Here is an 18,731-nt window from a genome sequence, read left to right on the forward strand (position 1 = left end):
ATCTACCCAACACACATATAGATGACATCTGTTTAGCACGCTGTATCATTTCTAACATATAAATAAATGGACTGATTCTTATAAAGCACTTGTCTACTCTCTCAGGGCTCTCAAAACACTTTGTAACACATGCGTCATTCACTCAGGGATATTTGGCATGCAGACTGGAGCAGATGATTCGTCTCGATGACCTGACCTGAAAGTTTCTATAAACACTTTCTCATGATTACCTCATGTTGGCTTAAAATAAAATATCTCCCTCTACTTATACTGTAAATCCTTGTTAAAAACATACCTGGCAACACAATGGACAATGACATATATTTTAATACAGCCTACCTTGTGTATCTGGGGCAACTCAGGGTTGAGTATCTTGCCCAAAGACACTTTAAGATGCAGACTGGAGGGACTAATCCAACAACCTTCAGAAAGGTGGACAGCCTGTCATGGCTGGCAGGTACATAGACGTACCTAATTAAGTGTCCACAATTTCTCTGATCATTAATGGGAGCACTGCTGTTAATGGGTGTGGCTAGTAACTGTGCTTAAGGCTACTCAGTGAGTGTATGAGCTCAGCTTCAGGACGTAGGCAAATAGAACTAGGCATGCCCCTCTGACATCGGCGTAATTAAGTCCCTAGCAAGTCATATTTAAAGAGTGACTCTTTAGATGGAGAGACGGTCAAGACTTCTCGTACTGGGGTTACTGGGAATTTAACAAGAGCCAGAGAAATTAAAAATAAATAAATAAATAAATAAATAAAAATTAGGTGAATTCTTTGAAATAAATAAATACAAAAATCTAAAAACGTAAAACATACATCTCATTGGTTGATTTGGTGTGAAAATTCTGCCTCCACGACAAACGGTGTGGGAAAGAATAGGAAGCATAGTAATAATAATACTTATACTACTACTAATAATAATAATAATAATAATAGAGAATTCAGCTGACAGCAACATATAGTGAGCTGTATTGCTTTGCAACCAATTACATTTTTTATTTAATTGGTTTTGTTATCACCAGATTGATAATTTGCTGCTTCATCTCTTGTCCTTTTTACAAAAATGTTGCATTTTTCTTTTTATGTTTATCTAGTTTTTTATTTTTGCACATGATCTCATATTATTTGATAAATTGAGTTGCTTCGGGGATGTCCTATACTGTAACTGACTTTAAAATCAAATAAAACAAAAACAAAAAATAAAAACATTTGTTATGTGTTAGGTAAGTGAATGGATGGATGAGCTGACTGCGCCATGAACAGCGCTGCTATTTTGAATAAGCACTGGAAGGCTGATAGTCGTGTATGTATGTAATCAGAAATGACCATATGCATACAACGTTTTTTTTGCGGTTCCTGATTTCGTCAGGAATATTTAAAAATAATGCATCATTTATTTATTTTTAAAAAGCAAAGTGCTGCTACTAAAATAGTGTGAAATACCAGGAGCAGCGAGATTAAGTCCGTTCAATCTGCTTCTTCTAGATCCAGAATTAAATTAAGCACTATAAGAAAAATATACCAGTTTATACGTTTTTAACCAGCATGCTACCCAAGCCTTTCAATGTTTATTATTTATTTCTAGAATTTAAGGCAGACTACCCAAGAGGCGCTGTTAATCTCTGTCCACACTGACAGGAAGCTCTCTGGCTGTGGCAGATAAGAAATACACGCACGTGTTTTTATGACTTCACGAGTTTTGGTAACAGATAGCTATTTTAGACAGAATACGTTGTGAAATCTGCTCTCACTCTTATAAACACGCCTGCGTTTTACTCACTAGAAAACGTCTCCACTTAAACTATTATTCTGAAAAGCGGAAGTTGTTTTTGTTGTAGTCCGGTTTGATACACAACGCTAATGATTCGTCTCCCTCGTTCACGCTAACTAAAGATGGAGTCGCCAGAAAACCTGCATGGTCCAGCAGTCGGTGTCGCGCAGGATGCTACACCAACCACCGTGGACGTGGACACCGCAGTGTTTCTGCTGGGAGCGGGTGTAACAACCCTCACACACCCGCTGCTGTACGTCAAGCTGCTAATACAGGTAGCCGATGTAGCTAGCTAACAGTCATCATAGAGGCTGAATATGAATATACAGCTTCCGTACTGTTTTTGGAAATATGTCAACTCATGCTTCTATTTACTCATTTAGCTTAGCAGTGAAATGTAAGCTTGCTGTGGGTTACATTTATAACCGCTATGAGCAGAAGAGTCTAGTGTTGTCTTGTTTTCCTCATCGATACGAAATTGTGTTTGATTTTTAAATCCGAGCCTCACCTCAAAAATACTGTAAATCTAAGCAGTTATCTCTGCTACGTCGAACCATTTACAAATGTACTGTTTATACAGCTGGAAAGCTGCAGTCAGAAGATGCCACTAATGTTTCTCCCACTAAAACGATGAACAGAATAAACCTTTTAGGATTTCCATTCTGTTGTGCTCACTCTGTAAAACCCTCCAAACTTAAAATGAACATCCAGCATTGTTTTAAACACTGAAAATGTATTGCAAAAGCTGGATGACAGGAAAAACTATAAGCCTCGAGTCCTGTAGTCAAAGACTCTGATGGCTCTACTGTGAGGTCCTTTTCCCATTTTCTCCAAATTTTAAACACACTTGACTTGGAACAAGCAACATCTTTATTTTGGGGCCATACTTTCGTTTACTTAGCCAGGTGTTACAACTTGTTAAGGTCTGCAAGCACCCTCTTTTCACTATTTTGAATAATTAGTTATATATATATATATATATATATATATATATATATATATATATATATATATATATATATATATATATATATATATATATAACTCCCCGCTCCCCCCTGCAGGCGGTCTATCCTTCAAGCTCGGGTCCTGCGCAGTATCTGCACTCTTCTGGACAGAGATCTCCGATGTTGTTCCTGGGATCTGCTGGAGCCACTCGCCTATTTTGGGAGTCACTGCACCGAGTGATCTGATTACCACTGCGACCACTGTTACCTTCACCTTCCACATCTTCTCCAGCTCTTCTCTGAGCCCTTTCTACTTCTCAAGCTTCTCGTGTTCCTTCTTCCTGATGTTGCTGTCATTTAGTATCGCTGCATTTATCACTCTGGCCGTCTTCTTCTGTTTGTCCACCACCACTGTGTCCGGTTGGTTAGCCACCACCAATTTGTCCGTCTGTATCTGGAAGTCCCACAGGATCTTATCTTGGTCATCCTTGGGGGCGTCTCCCATTTTGACTTCGGGACGTCCAGGTTATACTCGGCACAGATGTTCCTGTACACTATGCCAGCCACTTGGTTATGGCGTTCCATGTATGCCCTGCCTGCTAGCATCTTGCACCCTGCTGTTATGTGCTGGATTGTCTCTGGGGCATCTTTACACAGCCTGCACCTGGGGTCCAGCCTCTATGTGCTCAGAGCTTTTCCTGTGCTGCCATGATTAGTGCCTCTGTGCTGTCTTTCAGTCCAGCTTGTTCAGCCACTGGTAGGATTTCTGGATATCAGCCACCTCCTTTATCTGCTGGTGGTACATACCGTGCTGGGGCCTGTCCTTCCATGATTTTATGAGAGAGATAATCTCTGAATAATGCTTAGAATAATACTTAAATCTATTAGCCAGAACTAACCAACCAAGTCGGTGATGCCATGTGGCACAAGATGGCGCTAAACGTGTTCTGCTTTTGAAAGCAGGTCTCCATAGTGTAAATGAACCTTTACTCTTGTAGTGTTTCATGTCCACTTTAATTAAAGCAATGTGATTTGTTTGGGGCCTCTTTAATGAAGCCAGAATTTCCAGTTCTTAAACATAAAACGGCTTCGATCCACTGCAGATGCTTGTGATGGACGACCTGTCCAACGTGCACCTTGGGCGTCACTCTGTGACAGCTGGGTTGAACTGCGTGGACTGATCAATTTGTGTCACATCTGTAGTTTGAGGATGTGCTTTCAGAGTTTTTACTGTGTTTTACTTTATTCAAATCAAGGTTGGTGATTCCATAACTTTTGATAGGACTGTAGACTGTACACCTCACAGTCATTAGATTTCAGCGATCGCCTGTGAAATGTTTTTGGACTCATGTGCCAGAACAGCTCTCTTCACCATCTGTATTTAAGATTTATTTAAGGTTTTTTCAGTGCAGACTTTAATGTGAACATGCTGTTCTAGCACACTGAGGTCCAAAAACGTGGAAATTTTACACTGATTTTTCTTCTAGCTTGTCATCTGTAAACCACATCGCTTAACATGATTGGTCCTTTATCGTGATTTTTGCCTCTAAATAACAGCAAAACAAATTTAGTTGTTCTACACTTTATCTAGTTATTGATGATTCTGCTTTAATCGTCTTTCAGGCGTCAGAGCAGATGACGTTGAAGGAGACATGAATCTGCTGGTTCAGGATAAATGTAGATTCAGTAAAATCATAATTCATGTTGGCAGTAATGACACCTGATCACATCAATTGGAGGTCACTACAATGAATATTGAATTGGTGTGTAACTTTGCAAAGCAGTGTCAAACTGTGGTTTTTTTCTGATTAAATCACTTGAATTAGATTATCTAATGAACCCACTCTGAGCTAATGCTGAGTTTTCAGATCTTGTGAGGAAGAAGGTTGGAGAGACAGTGAGCACAACTGGATCTGAAGATGTACTCATCCTTTTGTTCCGTGTTGATTGGAAATCCAGATCCTAACCCAAACCCGGATTCTTTCATCTAACACCGGAAAAATAAGCAAAAGGGTAAAAAAAACCCAAACCCAAACCAGTGTGCAGGTTCACAGTGTGGACAGCAGGGGATCCCTGTAGTGTCTCTGCTGGAATTTTCAACTGTGAACATTGGAGGTCCAGTCGGCTTAACTGCTTATCTTGCAGAAGACAAAGGGATAAACCCTGAATCTCTTCTTCACCTAACTTTTATACCTCTGTTACAGAATGGCACAGCTTCTCAGGTGACATGTGGTTGACAACTGATCACCTGATGTCCAGCCACCCTTATCATTCTCTCTCTATCTGTTTGACTTTTCCACATAGCTGATATAAACCAAAGTTTAAACCTCCGTCCACCCATTTCCTTCTGCTGATCGAGGCAGCAGCCTAAGCAGAGAAGATCTCACACAAACATTTCTACAGAATACACAGCACACTTACACACTGTATTTAAGAAGTCAGACGTCCTTTTAGATTAGTGGCTCGTTGGTGTCACTCACTCCCACACACGTCACATCCTATCCACACACACATGAACACTCAGTTTCCAAGGTTGTTTCTACACAGCTTCTCAGTAAGAGGACTGTGATTAGAATCATTGTTATAGATTATATTTTCTTATTCATGATATTGGTCAAAGCTACACCTGATTAGACTCTGATCAGCTTTAAGCTATAATTAACTATCAGCAAAAACACATCTGAGTTATGGTTCAACACCTGAGTCAGAGTCATGTTTCTTATCTCACACTGCTGCAGTCACACGCAGACGCTAATCTGCATGGGCCAAATCTGGATCATGTCTGCAAAAATCCAGCCATGAGAATAATTTTCATACTCAACCCATTTCTCATTTGACATATTATTCAGACGTGTACTTTGTTTTATATCTTGATTAAGAATAAAGCTGATTTACTATTAGCAAAAGCACATCCAGATCAACTGGTTTTTATTGAGGGCGGCGTTTTTATTCCAAAAGGCAAATTGATGACACGTTGCTGGGACGGTCATCTTTCTTTAATTTCATCTCATTCAGTGTTTACATTTTGTTACGCTTTCATTTTGGCTCATTATGTCTGTTTTTCAAAACCTGAATTGTTCTGTTTGACACTGATTTAAAGGGTCTGAATATATTTTGGTCAGTTGTTTAAGTCGTCCAGGATGTTCTTGGAAAACAAACACCTGAAGCTGCAGTTGAATAAAAAAGAAAATGGTCATGTAGAGAATCTGTTTAATTGAAACTGCTGTTGTCTCCAGGTGGGACATGAGCCTCTTCCCCCGACTGTGGGCACAACTATGTTTGGAAGGAGAGTTTTATACCTGCCTGGCTTCTTCTCTTATGGTGAGTGAAGTGGGATTAATGGATGACTTATCGTCTAACTGGACAAAGTATGAACGTTTTACAGGACATGAATTTGTTTTCAGCGCAGCATATTGTGAAGGTGGATGGAAAGAGAGGACTTCTTCGCGGCCTCTCACCACGTATTGTATCCAGTGCCATCTCTACTGTGGTGAGGAGCAAAGTTAAACAGGTAAGCATGAAATGAGATTAAGATGGTACAAACGGTACAACCCTTCTTGCTAAGATGAATAAGCAGATGGTTCTCTATAGCTGGATCCATCAGAGGTGCCTGGATAAGTCATTTGAATTAGCAGGTCTGACAGTGTGACCTCCATCAAGAATCTCTGTGATTCAACTTGAACTTAACATTAAACTGAAAATTGAGACAAATATGTAATTCCCTTTGTTATCTTTAGATTTCAATCTGGACAAGCTGGAATATTGTATTGATTGTAACTCTTTAAAATCTGAAAGAAAAAGAACAAAAACGGAGCTGCATATGTTCTATATGTTCTATTGCAAAGGCTTATACAGAAGCAACGTGACAGCCAGTGATGAGGGCACGCTCTGTACTTTACACAAAGTGTGGGAACCAAACTGTTAAACAGCTGATATTAGACTTTCCTTACCAGCCTTCGTATTAAAAACGAATACGTATCAACACTACACTCTGACTTTTCCCATACTGCAGTGTTACTGAATTATTACTTTAACATGCTGCTAAATGTTTCACGTCACAGTGTTTCAGATACAGCACAGGGTCACTGTGCTTATATTTATGTGGCCCCAGCAGTGCCATGCTGCAAACAAGATGGTCAGTTTTCCCCCTGTGTATTTAAATGCCTCTAAAACAAGAGGCATTTGCCAAGTGTGTGAAGATTACAGGCACTCGTCTGACACTATACTGCACTAACACAACTACAGTTTTATAAAATGAAATCAAATTGTCATTGTTTTCCAAAACGCTGTGGATGTAATTTAAGATGATTAAAACTTGAGACATGCCTGTAGTCTCAATGATCTGTAATTGGCTGAAACAGCTCGAACAGGAAGTGATTTATTTACCGCCACCTTACCGCCTATTATTAAAGCTAAATTAATAATATTCAGTGTTGAAAAGAAACCTTGGCTTTTTACCGTTCTCCTGTATGAATCACTAACAGCAAGCTCTCCCAGCTTTGCAGGCTGCTTTTGTCTGGAGGAAAGTCTCCTGAATCAGTGGGATGCCATTTCCAGTGTTTGTGTTCCCTTTTTGTTGTATGTCCTGACAGAGGACAAGTTATTTCAGGTTTCATGTCAATGTTGTGCTAATGTTTTGGTTTTTTTTTTCTTTAAATATTATTTTTAATTTGTTTTTTATTGCTGCTCAGTGTTGTTGTCATTACTGGTTCAGTTTTTGACAAAAGCACATTCAAAGCTTTTTCCCATTCAGTGAATTTTCACAATGATAATAATCCTCTGCTGTCACATTGCTGTAACTTATGGATTTTCAGCCAGGGCACAGTTTGATAGCAGAAGTGTTACAATAGGAATCAATTTCAATTCCTTTTTATTATCAATTAATTCATTTTTGCCTTTCATGTAAACATGGTCTGTAATTTTCTGTAATGTTGCTGCAGTTTGTAGTCAAAATATTAGTGAAGTTCAAAGGACTTAAATGTTGTTTATTTGTTACCAGTTACAAATAAGAACAGCTGATGTGCTTGAATAACAGGCAATAAAGTGTAATCACTGTGCTCACGTATGTGATTTTATTTAAAACATGCATAAGAATTTGTGGTTCTGCAAGAATAAACTTTTTTAAGTGATTGTACAGGTTGAGCTGTAGAGTAGAAATGGTGGCTGTATTTTTATTCCATTTTGTAAAACATGTTGTCGATGAATGTTATGTTCTTTAAATATCTGATTACACAATAGTGTGTTTTGAAGGGTTCAGCAGATTTCTTTGTTCAGCAGATAGATGTCCTGTTTAAGAACGGCGACCAGCAGAATTCACTCAGGAAAGTGGTCAAAGAGGTGAGACAACTCTGTGAGGGCTGTTCCTCACTTCTTTCATTTAGAGTGTAGCTGAACTGATGTACAAATGTTTCCTTATTCATAAGTTGTGAAAAAGACAGAATACGGTGATTTGAAAATCATTTAAGCCCTAAGTTTAAGGGTAAATAGTTCAATGATGATCAGTATCAAATGCTATAACTGATAGATTTGGTTTTATTTGAAAACAATATTGGATCCTTTTTGATTAATCAATGCATTTCCAGAAAATTGGGAAGGGCACAGCGTAAAACCTGAAATGTGGCATCATGCCACAACAATAAACCTTGCAAAACATCTTAGAACTAGTTACTACAAGTCAGGTAACAGGTCAGCAAATGATGGAAAACAAACAGCCTTTTTCCACTACTTCCTACTGGACCTGGTTTTTAAGGTTTCCCGTTGGTTTCCCAATTTGCAAATTAATGATCATGAAAAATGACCTCAACGCCCATTGTCCATCAGTAGTGCTAATTATACTCATTATAAAAAAATGTAATATTTATAACTTATAAATTTATACTGTTTATATATGGGGAAACCTGCCGTCATTTGCAGGATCGTAAATGGACCAAAAGCGAGTTGGACCGACTTTTGCCTTCAGAATTGTCTTAATTCTTCATGGCAGATTTTCAACCAGGTCCTGAAAGCATTCATCAGAGATTATGTTCCTTAAAAAAAAACAATGCCAAAAAGTGTCTAAAAACAACCTTCATCCCTTAAAATACTTTTTTTGAGAAACCAAATGATGGTAGGGACCAGAAATTGTGCATAATTCCTGTTAGGAAGTTCTTATATTTTCCCTGGAATTTCTCTGGGCAAATTTGAGACAGGCAAGTGGTGATCAAGTGAAAAATCTGGAAACCAGAGGATATTTATAGACATTTTCTTGCTATTTCTGGCTTTGAAAAACGTTCTCTTTACATTGCTTTGTCTCCCAGACCTCACATGAGATGATCATCCAGTGCCTGTCCAGAGTAGCCACCCATCCTTTTCATGGTATGTCAGCAACAGGAAATGTTTATTCTGCCATGAAACATTTCTTTTGAGTAAATAAAAAAGCTATGCAGAGGTTAGTAAAATAAAATAGTGCTGCAGTCACCTTACAGGAAGAGATTTCCTGGTTTGAACTCCAGCTCCTGAGTTTCCAATGGATTATGTGGCTCTGCCCACAATCTAAAGAGATGCATGTTTGTGAGTCTAAAGTGAATGTACAGTGGCTTGCAAAAGTATTCGGCCCCCTTGAACTTTTCCACATTTTGTCACATTACAGCCACAAACATGCATCAATTTTATTGGAATTCCACGTGAAAGACCAATACAAAGTGGTGTACACGTGAGAAGTGGAACAAAAATCATACATGATTCCAAACATTTTTTACAAATAAATAACTGCAAAGTGGGGTGTGCGTAATTATTCAGCCCCCTGAGTCAATACTTTGTAGAACCACCTTTTGCTGCAGTTACAGCTGCCAGTCTTTTAGGGTATGTCTCTACCAGCTTTGCACATCTACAGACTGAAATCCTTGCCCATTCTTCTTTGCAAAACAGCTCCAGCTCAGTCAGATTAGATGGACAGCGTTTGTGAACAGCAGTTTTCAGATCTTGCCACAGATTCTGGATTGGATTTAGATCTGGACTTTGACTGGGCCATTCTAACACATGGATATGTTTTGTTTTAAACCATTCCATTGTTGCCCTGGCTTTATGTTTAGGGTCGTTGTCCTGCTGGAAGGTGAACCTCCACACCAGTCTCAAGTCTTTTGCAGACTCCAAGAGGTTTTCTTCCAAGATTGCCCTGTATTTGGCTCCATCCATCTTCCCATCAACTCTGACCAGCTTCCCTGTCCCTGCTGAAGAGAAGCACCCCCAGAGCATGATGCTGCCACCACCATATTTGACAGTGGGGATGGTGTGTTCAGAGTGATGTGCAGTGTTAGTTTTCCGCCACACATAGCGTTTTGCATTTTGGTCTCATCTGACCAGAGCACCTTCTTCCACATGTTTGCTGTGTCCCCCACATGGCTTGTGGCAAACTGCAAACAGGACTTCTTATGGTTTTCTGTTAACAATGGCTTTCTTCTTGCCACTCTTCCACAAAGGCCAACTTTGTGCAGTGCACGACTAATAGTTGTCCTATGGACAGATTCCCCCACCTGAGCTGTAGATCTCTGCAGCTCGTCCAGAGTCACCATGGGCCTCTTGGCTGCATTTCTGATCAGCGCTCTCCTTGTTCGGCCTGTGAGTTTAGGTGGATGGCCTTGTCTTGGTAGGTTTACAGTTGTGCCATACTCCTTCCATTTCTGAATGATGGCTTGAACAGTGCTCCGTGGGATGTTCAAGGCTTGGGAAATCTTTTTGTAGCCTAAGCCTGCTTTAAATTTCTCAATAACTTTATCCCTGACCTGTCTGGTGTGTTCTTTGTACTTCATGGTGTTGTTGCTCCCAATATTCTCTTAGACAACCTCTGAGGCCGTCACAGAGCAGCTGTATTTGTACTGACATTAGATTACACACAGGTGCACTCTATTTAGTCATTAGCACTCATCAGGCAACGTCTATGGGCAACTGACTGCACTCAGACCAAAGGGGCTGAATAATTACGCACACCCCACTTTGCAGTTATTCATTTGTAAAAAATGTTTGGAATCATGTATGATTTTCGTTCCACTTCTCACGTGTACACCACTTTGTGTTGGTCTTTCACGTGGAATTCCAATAAAATTGATTCATGTTTGTGGCTGTAATGTGACAAAATGTGGGAAAGTTCAAGGGGGCCGAATACTTTTGCAAGCCACTGTAGGTCTGAGGTAGATAAAGTGCTCAAAGTTTATAGAATAAAGCGCTCTGTCAACATATGATTAAAATGTGACTGTATTCTAAATAAATGTGTGTGGTCAGTATAACTTAAAAAAAGTACTGTGTTCTTTTTCTGTTGTTTTTAACTACTGATTAAGTATTTTTAATTGAATTCTGTCTTTACTGCGTGCTTTGAAAATTTGTAACTCCTTTTAATGTCTGATTGTGAACAGTGGCCTAAAATGCGATGGTAGTGATTTGAGTCGTCACACGAAGCAGGAATCTCATGTTGGACTAACAGACTTGTTTACATGTTGAACTATTCTGTGGCATCAATCTTTGTTTGCAGTTTACAGTATGTAGCATGTTCCCAGTCCTCATGAAAGTGTTATCTTGTCTGAATGAAATGATCTGATAAACTTTTCTGCGTTGGCAGTTATGTCGGTACGCTGCATGGCTCAGTTTGTTGGCAGAGAAGTCAAGTATGGGTAAGACTTTGGTTTATACATAAATTACATACATAGATGAAGAAAGTGGATTAAAAGAAACATTCTACACTCACATCTACATAAAAAAGCAGGATGATATTAAAGGTCTGTCTGATTTTCAGTGGGATGCTCAGCTGTATGGTCAAGATTTTCAAGGAGGAAGGAGTTGCTGGCTTCTATGTGTGAGTCATGCTTTTATTAGTACAGTCTGTCCTGCTCAGATATCGTGATCTTTCACCTCCAACCATCATAGCAGTGTTTGTGTGTTTGCAGTGGTCTCATACCGCATGTCCTGGGAGAGGTTCTGTTTCTGTGGTGTTGTAATCTCCTGGCTCACTTTATTAACACCTATGCTGTGGATGAAAGTGTAAGTCTGTCACCTTTACCTATTTCAACAAGCTTTGACAATAAATATAATTTTATAATAGTACTGTATTTTTAATAGGAAAACTATTGTATGTTGTAGATGGGCACTTGAAGAGCATGTTCAACACCCACTCTACCACCTGAGCCACGCCTACCTTTGAGGTTGTGCCTCAGAAGATAGAGCGCCCTTATTTTCCACAAAGCAAAAAAACAGAATTTAAAATGTAGTCAAAATGCAAAAATTAGATAACATTAAGTGGCTCAGGTGTAAAGTGTAATGGACAGTGCAGTGTAGTAAGGGGGATTAAACAATGGGAGGTTGCACACTTGACAGATTAACAGATGAATCTCTGTATTATACGTATTATCCTGTTCATGTGGTATCAAAGTTTTCCTGTGTACATTCAAAAACATACCGTAAGAGCTACAATGTGATAAACAAAAGAGCTCTCATGCAACTGTAAAATTCCTGTCATAATTTAAAATCTGTTAATATAATCCAATTTGTATCCCTTCAGCAAAATAAGACCAATCCAGATTCCTGTCAACAGAGCAAAGGCCCGGAAGTACACCGGAATATTATAACACTTAATTTAGAAAGAAATCTAAACTTTATATAAATGATTGCAAATCTTAGAAATCTATTTGGCCAATGCTGCTAATCATACAAAATGCAAAATATTTTCTTAAAGTTGACACTGGCTATCCTGATGTGATAATGGACTTGCACTTATATAGTGCTTTTCTGCTCCACTTGGCCGATTTCCACACACACAATTCAATTCAATTCAATTCAATTCAATTTTATTTATATAGCGCCAAATCACAACAAAAGTCGCCTCAAGGCGCTTTATATTGTACAGTAGATAGCACAATAATAAATACAGAGAAAAACCCAACAATCATATCATATGACCCCCTATGAGCAAGCACTTTGGCGACAGTGGGAAGGAAAAACTCCCTTTTAACAGGAAGAAACCTCCGGCAGAACCAGGCTCAGGGAGGGGCGGCCATCTGCTGCGACCGGTTGGGGTGAAAGAAGGAAAACAGGATGAAAGACATGCTGTGGACGAGAGACAGAGATTAATAACAGATATGATTCGATGCAGAGAGGTCTATTAACACATAGTGAGTGAGAAGGTGACTGGAAAGGAAAAACTCAATGCATCATGGGAATCCCCGGCAGCCTACGTCTATTGCAGCATAACTAAGGGAGGATTCAGGGTCACCTGGTCCAGCCCTAACTATATGCTTTAGCAAAAAGGAAAGTTTTAAGCCTAACCTTGAAAGTAGAGATAGTGTCTGTCTCCTGAATCCAAACTGGAAGCTGGTTCCACAGAAGAGGGGCCTGAAAACTGAAGGCTCTCCCTCCCATTCTACTTTTAAATACTCTAGGAACAACAAGTAAGCCTGCAGAGCGAGAGCGAAGTGCTCTAATAGGGTGATATGGTACTACAAGGTCATTAAGATAAGATGGGGCCTGATTATTTAAGACCTTGTATGTGAGGAGCAGGATTTTGAATTCAATTCTGGATTTAACAGGAAGCCAATGAAGGGAAGCCAAAACATGAGAAATCTGCTCTCTCTTTCTAGTCCCTGTCAGGACTCTTGCTGCAGCATTTTGGATTAACTGAAGACTTTTCAGGGAGTTTTTAGGACATCCTGATAATAATGAGTTACAGTAGTCCAGCCTGGAAGTAATAAATGCATGAACTAGTTTTTCAGCGTCACTCTGAGACAGGATATTTCTAATTTTAGAGATGTTGCGCAAATGGAAGAAAGCAGTCTTACATATTTGTTTAATATGTGCCTTGAAGGACATGTCCTGGTCAAAAATGACTCCAAGGTTCCTCACAGCATTACTGGAGGCCAAGGTAATGCCATCCAGAGTAAGGATCTGCTTAGATACCATATTTCTAAGATTTTCAGGGCCGAGTACAATAACCTCAGTTTTATCTGAATTAAGAAGCAGGAAGTTAGCGGCCATCCAGGTCTTTATGTCTTTAAGACATTCCTGCAGTTTAACTAATTGGTGTGTGTTACCTGGCTTCATGGATAGATAGAGCTGCGTATCATCTGCATAGCAGTGAAAATTTATGCTATGTCTTCTAATGATGCTACCTAGGGGAAGCATGTATAATGTAAATAGAATTGGTCCTAGCACTGAACCCTGTGGAACTCCATAATTAACCTCAGCATGTGAAGAAGACTCTCCATTTACTTGAACAAATTGGAGTCTATTAGATAGATATGATACAAACCACTGCAGTGCAGTACCTGTAATACCTACAGCATGTTCTAATCGCTCTAATAGGATATTATGGTCGACAGTATCAAACGCTGCACTGAGGTCTAGCAGGACAAGCACAGAGATGAGTCCACTGTCAGAGGCCATAAGAAGATCATTTGTAACCTTCACTAAAGCTGTTTCTGTGCTGTGATGAGCTCTGAAACCTGACTGAAACTCTTCAAATAAGCCATTCCTCTGCAGATGATCTGTTAGCTGTTTGACAACTACTCTTTCAAGGATTTTTGATATGAAAGGAAGGTTGGAGATTGGCCTATAATTAGCTAAGACAGCTGGGTCTAGAGATTGCTTTTTAAGTAAGGGTTTAACTACAGCCACCTTGAAGGCCTGTGGTACATAGCCAATTATTAGAGATAGATTGATCATATTTAAGATTGAAGAATTAATTAATGGCAGGACTTCTTTGAGCAGTTTTGTAGGAATGGGGTCTAAAAGACACGTTGATGGTTTGGAGGAAGTAATTATTGAAGTTAACTCAGAAAGATCGATTGGAGAAAAAGAGTCTAACTTAACATCAATGGTACTAAAAGTAGCTGTAGACGATATTACATCTGTGGGATGATTATTGGTAATTTTTTCTCTAATGATAAAAATTTTATTTCTGAAGAAGTTCATGAAGTCATTACTAGTTAACGTTAAAGGGATTGTTGGCTCAGTAGAGCTCTGACTTTTTGTCAGCCTGGCTACAGTGCTGAAGAGAAACCTGGGGTTGTTCTTATTTTCTTCAGTCAGTGATGAATAGTAAGATGTTCTGGCTTTGCGGAGGGCTTTCTTATAAAGCAGCAAACTATTTCTCCAGGCTAAATGATGATCCTCTAAATTTGTGACACGCCATTTCCTCTCCAGCTTACGAGTTATCTGCTTTAGGCTACGTGTTTGAGAATTATACCACGGAGTCAGGTACTTCTGATTTGAGACCTTAGTTTTCACTGGAGCTACAGTATCCAGAGTCGTACGTAGTGAGGAGGTAAAATTATTAACAAGATAATCGACCTCTGTTGGAGTAGCGTTCAGATAGCTGCTCTGCTCTATGTTGGTACAGGGCATTGAAGATGATAACAGTGGGTGGATTATATTCTTAAACTTAGTTACAGCACTATCAGAAAGACATCTAGTTTGATAAAGTCTACTCGCCACTGCTGTGTAATCAATTATTGTAAATGTAAATGTTATCAGGAAATGATCAGACAGCAGAGGGTTTTCAGGAAACACTGTTAAATGTTCAGTTTCTATGCCATATGTTAAAACAAGATCTAGAGTGTGATTAAAGTGGTGGGTGGGTTCTTTTACATTTTGACAGAAGCCAATTGAGTCTAATAACAGATTAAATGCAATTTTGAGGCTGTCATTTTTAGCATCTACATGGATGTTAAAATCACCCACAATAATTATTTTATCTGAGTTGAGCACTAAATCAGATAAAAAGTCTGAGAAATCAGAGAGAAACTCTGTGTAAGGCCCAGGTGGACGATAGATGATAACAAGTAAGACTGGTTTCTGAGTTTTACAGCTGGGGTGGACAAGGCTAAGCATCAGGCTTTCAAATGAATTAAAAGTCTGTCTTGGTCTTTCGTTAATTAGTAGACTGGTGTGAAAAATTGCTGCCACACCGCCCCCTCGGCCTGTGCTTCGAGGTTTCTGGTAGTTAGAATGATTCGGGGGTGTTGATTCATTTAAACTAACATAATCATCCTGCTGCAACCAGGTTTCTGTAAGGCAGAGTAAATCGATTTGTTGGTCAATTATTAAGTCATGTACTAACAGAGACTTGGAGGAGAGAGACCTAATATTTAATAATCCACATTTCACTGTTTTACTCTTTGGTTCAGATGTGGATTCTGTATTGTTCTTTCTTTTTGATTTTTTATGTTTAAGTTTTTTATTGCTGGTTTTTGGTTTGTTTTTTGTCTGTTTGGGAGCTGACACAGTCTCAATGGAGATGGTTTTTTGGGGGGGTAGCGGGAGGAGAGAAGCTGCAGAGAGGCGTGTAAGACTGCAACTCTGCTTCCTGGTCCCAACTCTGGATAGTCATATTTTGGGGGGTTTAATAAATTTGTCCATATTTCTAGAAATGAGAGCTGCTCCATCCAAAGTGGGATGGATGCCGTCTCTCCTAACAAGACCAGGTTTCCTCCAGAAGGTTTGCCAATTATCTATGAAGCCCACATCGTTTCTGGGACACCACTCAGACAGCCAGCAATTTAAGGAGAACATGCGGCTAAACATGTCACTCCTGGTCTGATTGGGGAGGGGACCAGAGAAAACTACAGAGTCCGACATTGTTTTGGCAAAGTTGCACACCGATTCAATATTGATTTTAGTGACCTCCGATTGGCGTAACCGGGTGTCATTACTGCCGACGTGAATTATGATCTTACTGTATTTACGTTTACCCTTAGCCAGCAGTTTTAAATTTCCTTCAATGTCGCCTGCTCTGGCCCCTGGAAGACAATTGACTATGGTTGCCGGTGTCTCTAGCTTCACATGTCTGAGAACAGAACCACCAATTACCAGAGTTTGACCCCCGGCGGGTGTGTCGCCGAGTGGGGAAAAATGGTTAGACACATGAACAGGTTGGTGGTGTACCTGGGGCTTCAGTTTAAGACTATGCTTCCTCCTCACCGTCACCCAACCGCCCTCGTTCCCCAGCTGCTTGGGGTCTGCCGGGGAACAGCTAGCGGGGCCTACGCTATCTTCGGCTGCACCAGCTACAGGGGCCTGACTAGCTACGGGTGAATGAAGGGTGCGAAGCCGAGTCTCCAATTCAGTAATCCTGGCCTCCAGAGCTGCAAATATGCTACATTTGTTACAGGTATCATTACTGCTAAAGGAGGCCGAGGAGTAACTAAACATCTGACACAATGAGCAGGAAAGTGCAACAGGGACAGGTGAAGTAGCCATGGTGCTAACGAGTCAGCTACGAGCTAAGCTAAGCTAGCGAAACAGTAAAGAGACAGTGAGTGAATACTTTGGCTATAAATTAGGTAGTGAGCACACAGAAAGGGTGATTCAGATGAAGCACGTTAAGATTATACTATGAAAAAGGGATGTATCAAAAGATTTCAATTAAATTGCTAAGCAGAAAAGCTACTCAGAAACACCACTGTGTTTGAGCAGGAACAGGAAGTGATACTCTACCGCAGAGCGAGCGAAACACAATCTTACAAGTATGTTTTTCTATATCTTTCTGTCTTTCTATAGAAAAATATATTTTTGACATCTGACGTTATTAGCCATTTCAGGGTCAAAACTCTTCTTTAAAGAGTTAAATATGGTCTTTTATCTTCTATAAAATGATAGGTTTGGCTGTTCTCCCAGATGTTCCAATAAAATTTAACACCGAGGCATCCATGAAAAAGAGGATTCACAAGGCTCAAAGAAAGTTACCTCACTGAAAATGATATGCCATGTTCTGACTGAAGGATTTATAAAAACAGCTAAAAGTTGTAGCTCTGCTATCACTATGAATATAATACAAGAAACAATACATTCTCATCTTAATGTAACAGTTGAAGTCTTAGTTAGTCGAGTGGTTCAGGGGGTTGGGAAGCTCATCTTGTAACCGGAAGGTTGCAAGTCTTGGTCGTATTGGTCGTTGTGTCCTTGGGCAAGACACTTCACCTACCACCTACTGGTGTTGGCCAGAGTGGCCGATGGCGCGATATGGCTGCCTTGCTTCTGCCCCAGGGCAGCTGTGGCTACAACTGTAGCTTGCCTCCACCAGTGTGTGAATGTGAGAGTGAATGAATAGTGGCATTGTAAAGCGCTTTGAGGGTCTCGAAAAGCGCTATATAAATGCAATCCATTATTAGTCTGAGAGTCCTTTTTTTTCTTTTCTTTTTTTTAATTTCAGCATTCAAATATTTGGCGTCTGGCGGACTGTGAGCCCGTGGATTCGAATTACATCGTAAGGTTTTAAAAACTGAGCTTAAAGATGCAGTGCACATGAATAGTGCTAATAAAAAGGCAGAGAGGCCTACAGTGAACATAGATTATTTTTAAGGGTTTTTTAGTATTAAGATAAGTTAAGATAACTCTTTATAGTCATTGCACAGTCATACATAGTACAATAGTACAATGAAATTGGAAAACTGTCCTACGTCGGCACTACATATAACACGACACGATACGACACAACGCAACACAAACAACACAACCAACACAACACAGTATAATAACTTAGAAGAATAAGTGTATTTGTATTGCAAACTGTTATTATTGCACCTTGTTATAAATATAAATATTATTATTGTTACTGTTTTTACCGTTGTTACCTCCCCTCCCAAAAAGTCCAGGTAGGTAGCCAGTCAGGTCAGCTATTTGCATTGATCAGGGCTATTGCCCTGTTGTAAAAGCTGTCCTTGAGTCTATTTGTTCGGGACCTCAGCAGCCTGAACCTCCTGCCAGACGGCAGCAGCTTAAACACCCGGTGTCCTGGGTGTGTACCGTCCCGTAGGATGCTGCGTGCCCTCTTGGGCCAGCGAGTGCTGTACAGGTCCTTCAGGGAGGGAAGAGGATGTCCAATGATTTTTTGGGCCATATTGATGACTCTCTGGAGTGCCTTTCTCTGTGCTGTGGTGCAGCTGGAGAACCATACACCGATGCAATATGTCAGCACACTTTCAATGGAGCAGCGGTAGAAGACGGTCAGCAGCTCCTTCTTCAGGTCCATTTTTCTGAGGATTCTCAGAGA

General features: G+C 40.0%; 1 protein-coding gene across 11 annotated transcripts in view; it reads left to right on the plus strand.

The window, feature by feature from the left end:
* Window positions 1-1,734: 1,734 nt before the first annotated feature.
* LOC134619051 (mitochondrial carrier homolog 1-like) overlaps window positions 1,735-18,731 on the plus strand; it is a 28,278-nt gene continuing 11,281 nt past the window's right edge. Inside the window, exons 1-10 of one of the 11 annotated variants that reach the window (XM_063464771.1) lie at window positions 1,941-2,050; window positions 2,840-3,247; window positions 5,959-6,043; window positions 6,127-6,233; window positions 7,997-8,059; window positions 9,019-9,076; window positions 11,313-11,364; window positions 11,487-11,546; window positions 11,638-11,731; window positions 17,892-17,945. In XM_063464771.1, the coding sequence (XP_063320841.1) occupies window positions 5,998-6,043; window positions 6,127-6,233; window positions 7,997-8,059; window positions 9,019-9,076; window positions 11,313-11,364; window positions 11,487-11,546; window positions 11,638-11,731; window positions 17,892-17,945 (534 nt within the window). In that variant the 5' untranslated portion in view covers window positions 1,941-2,050; window positions 2,840-3,247; window positions 5,959-5,997. The other 10 variants (XM_063464767.1, XM_063464763.1, XM_063464764.1 and 7 more) reach the window with 10 other exon arrangements.

This window comes from Pelmatolapia mariae, linkage group LG20 (assembly GCF_036321145.2).
Source record: "Pelmatolapia mariae isolate MD_Pm_ZW linkage group LG20, Pm_UMD_F_2, whole genome shotgun sequence".
NCBI classification, from domain to species: domain Eukaryota; kingdom Metazoa; phylum Chordata; class Actinopteri; order Cichliformes; family Cichlidae; genus Pelmatolapia; species Pelmatolapia mariae.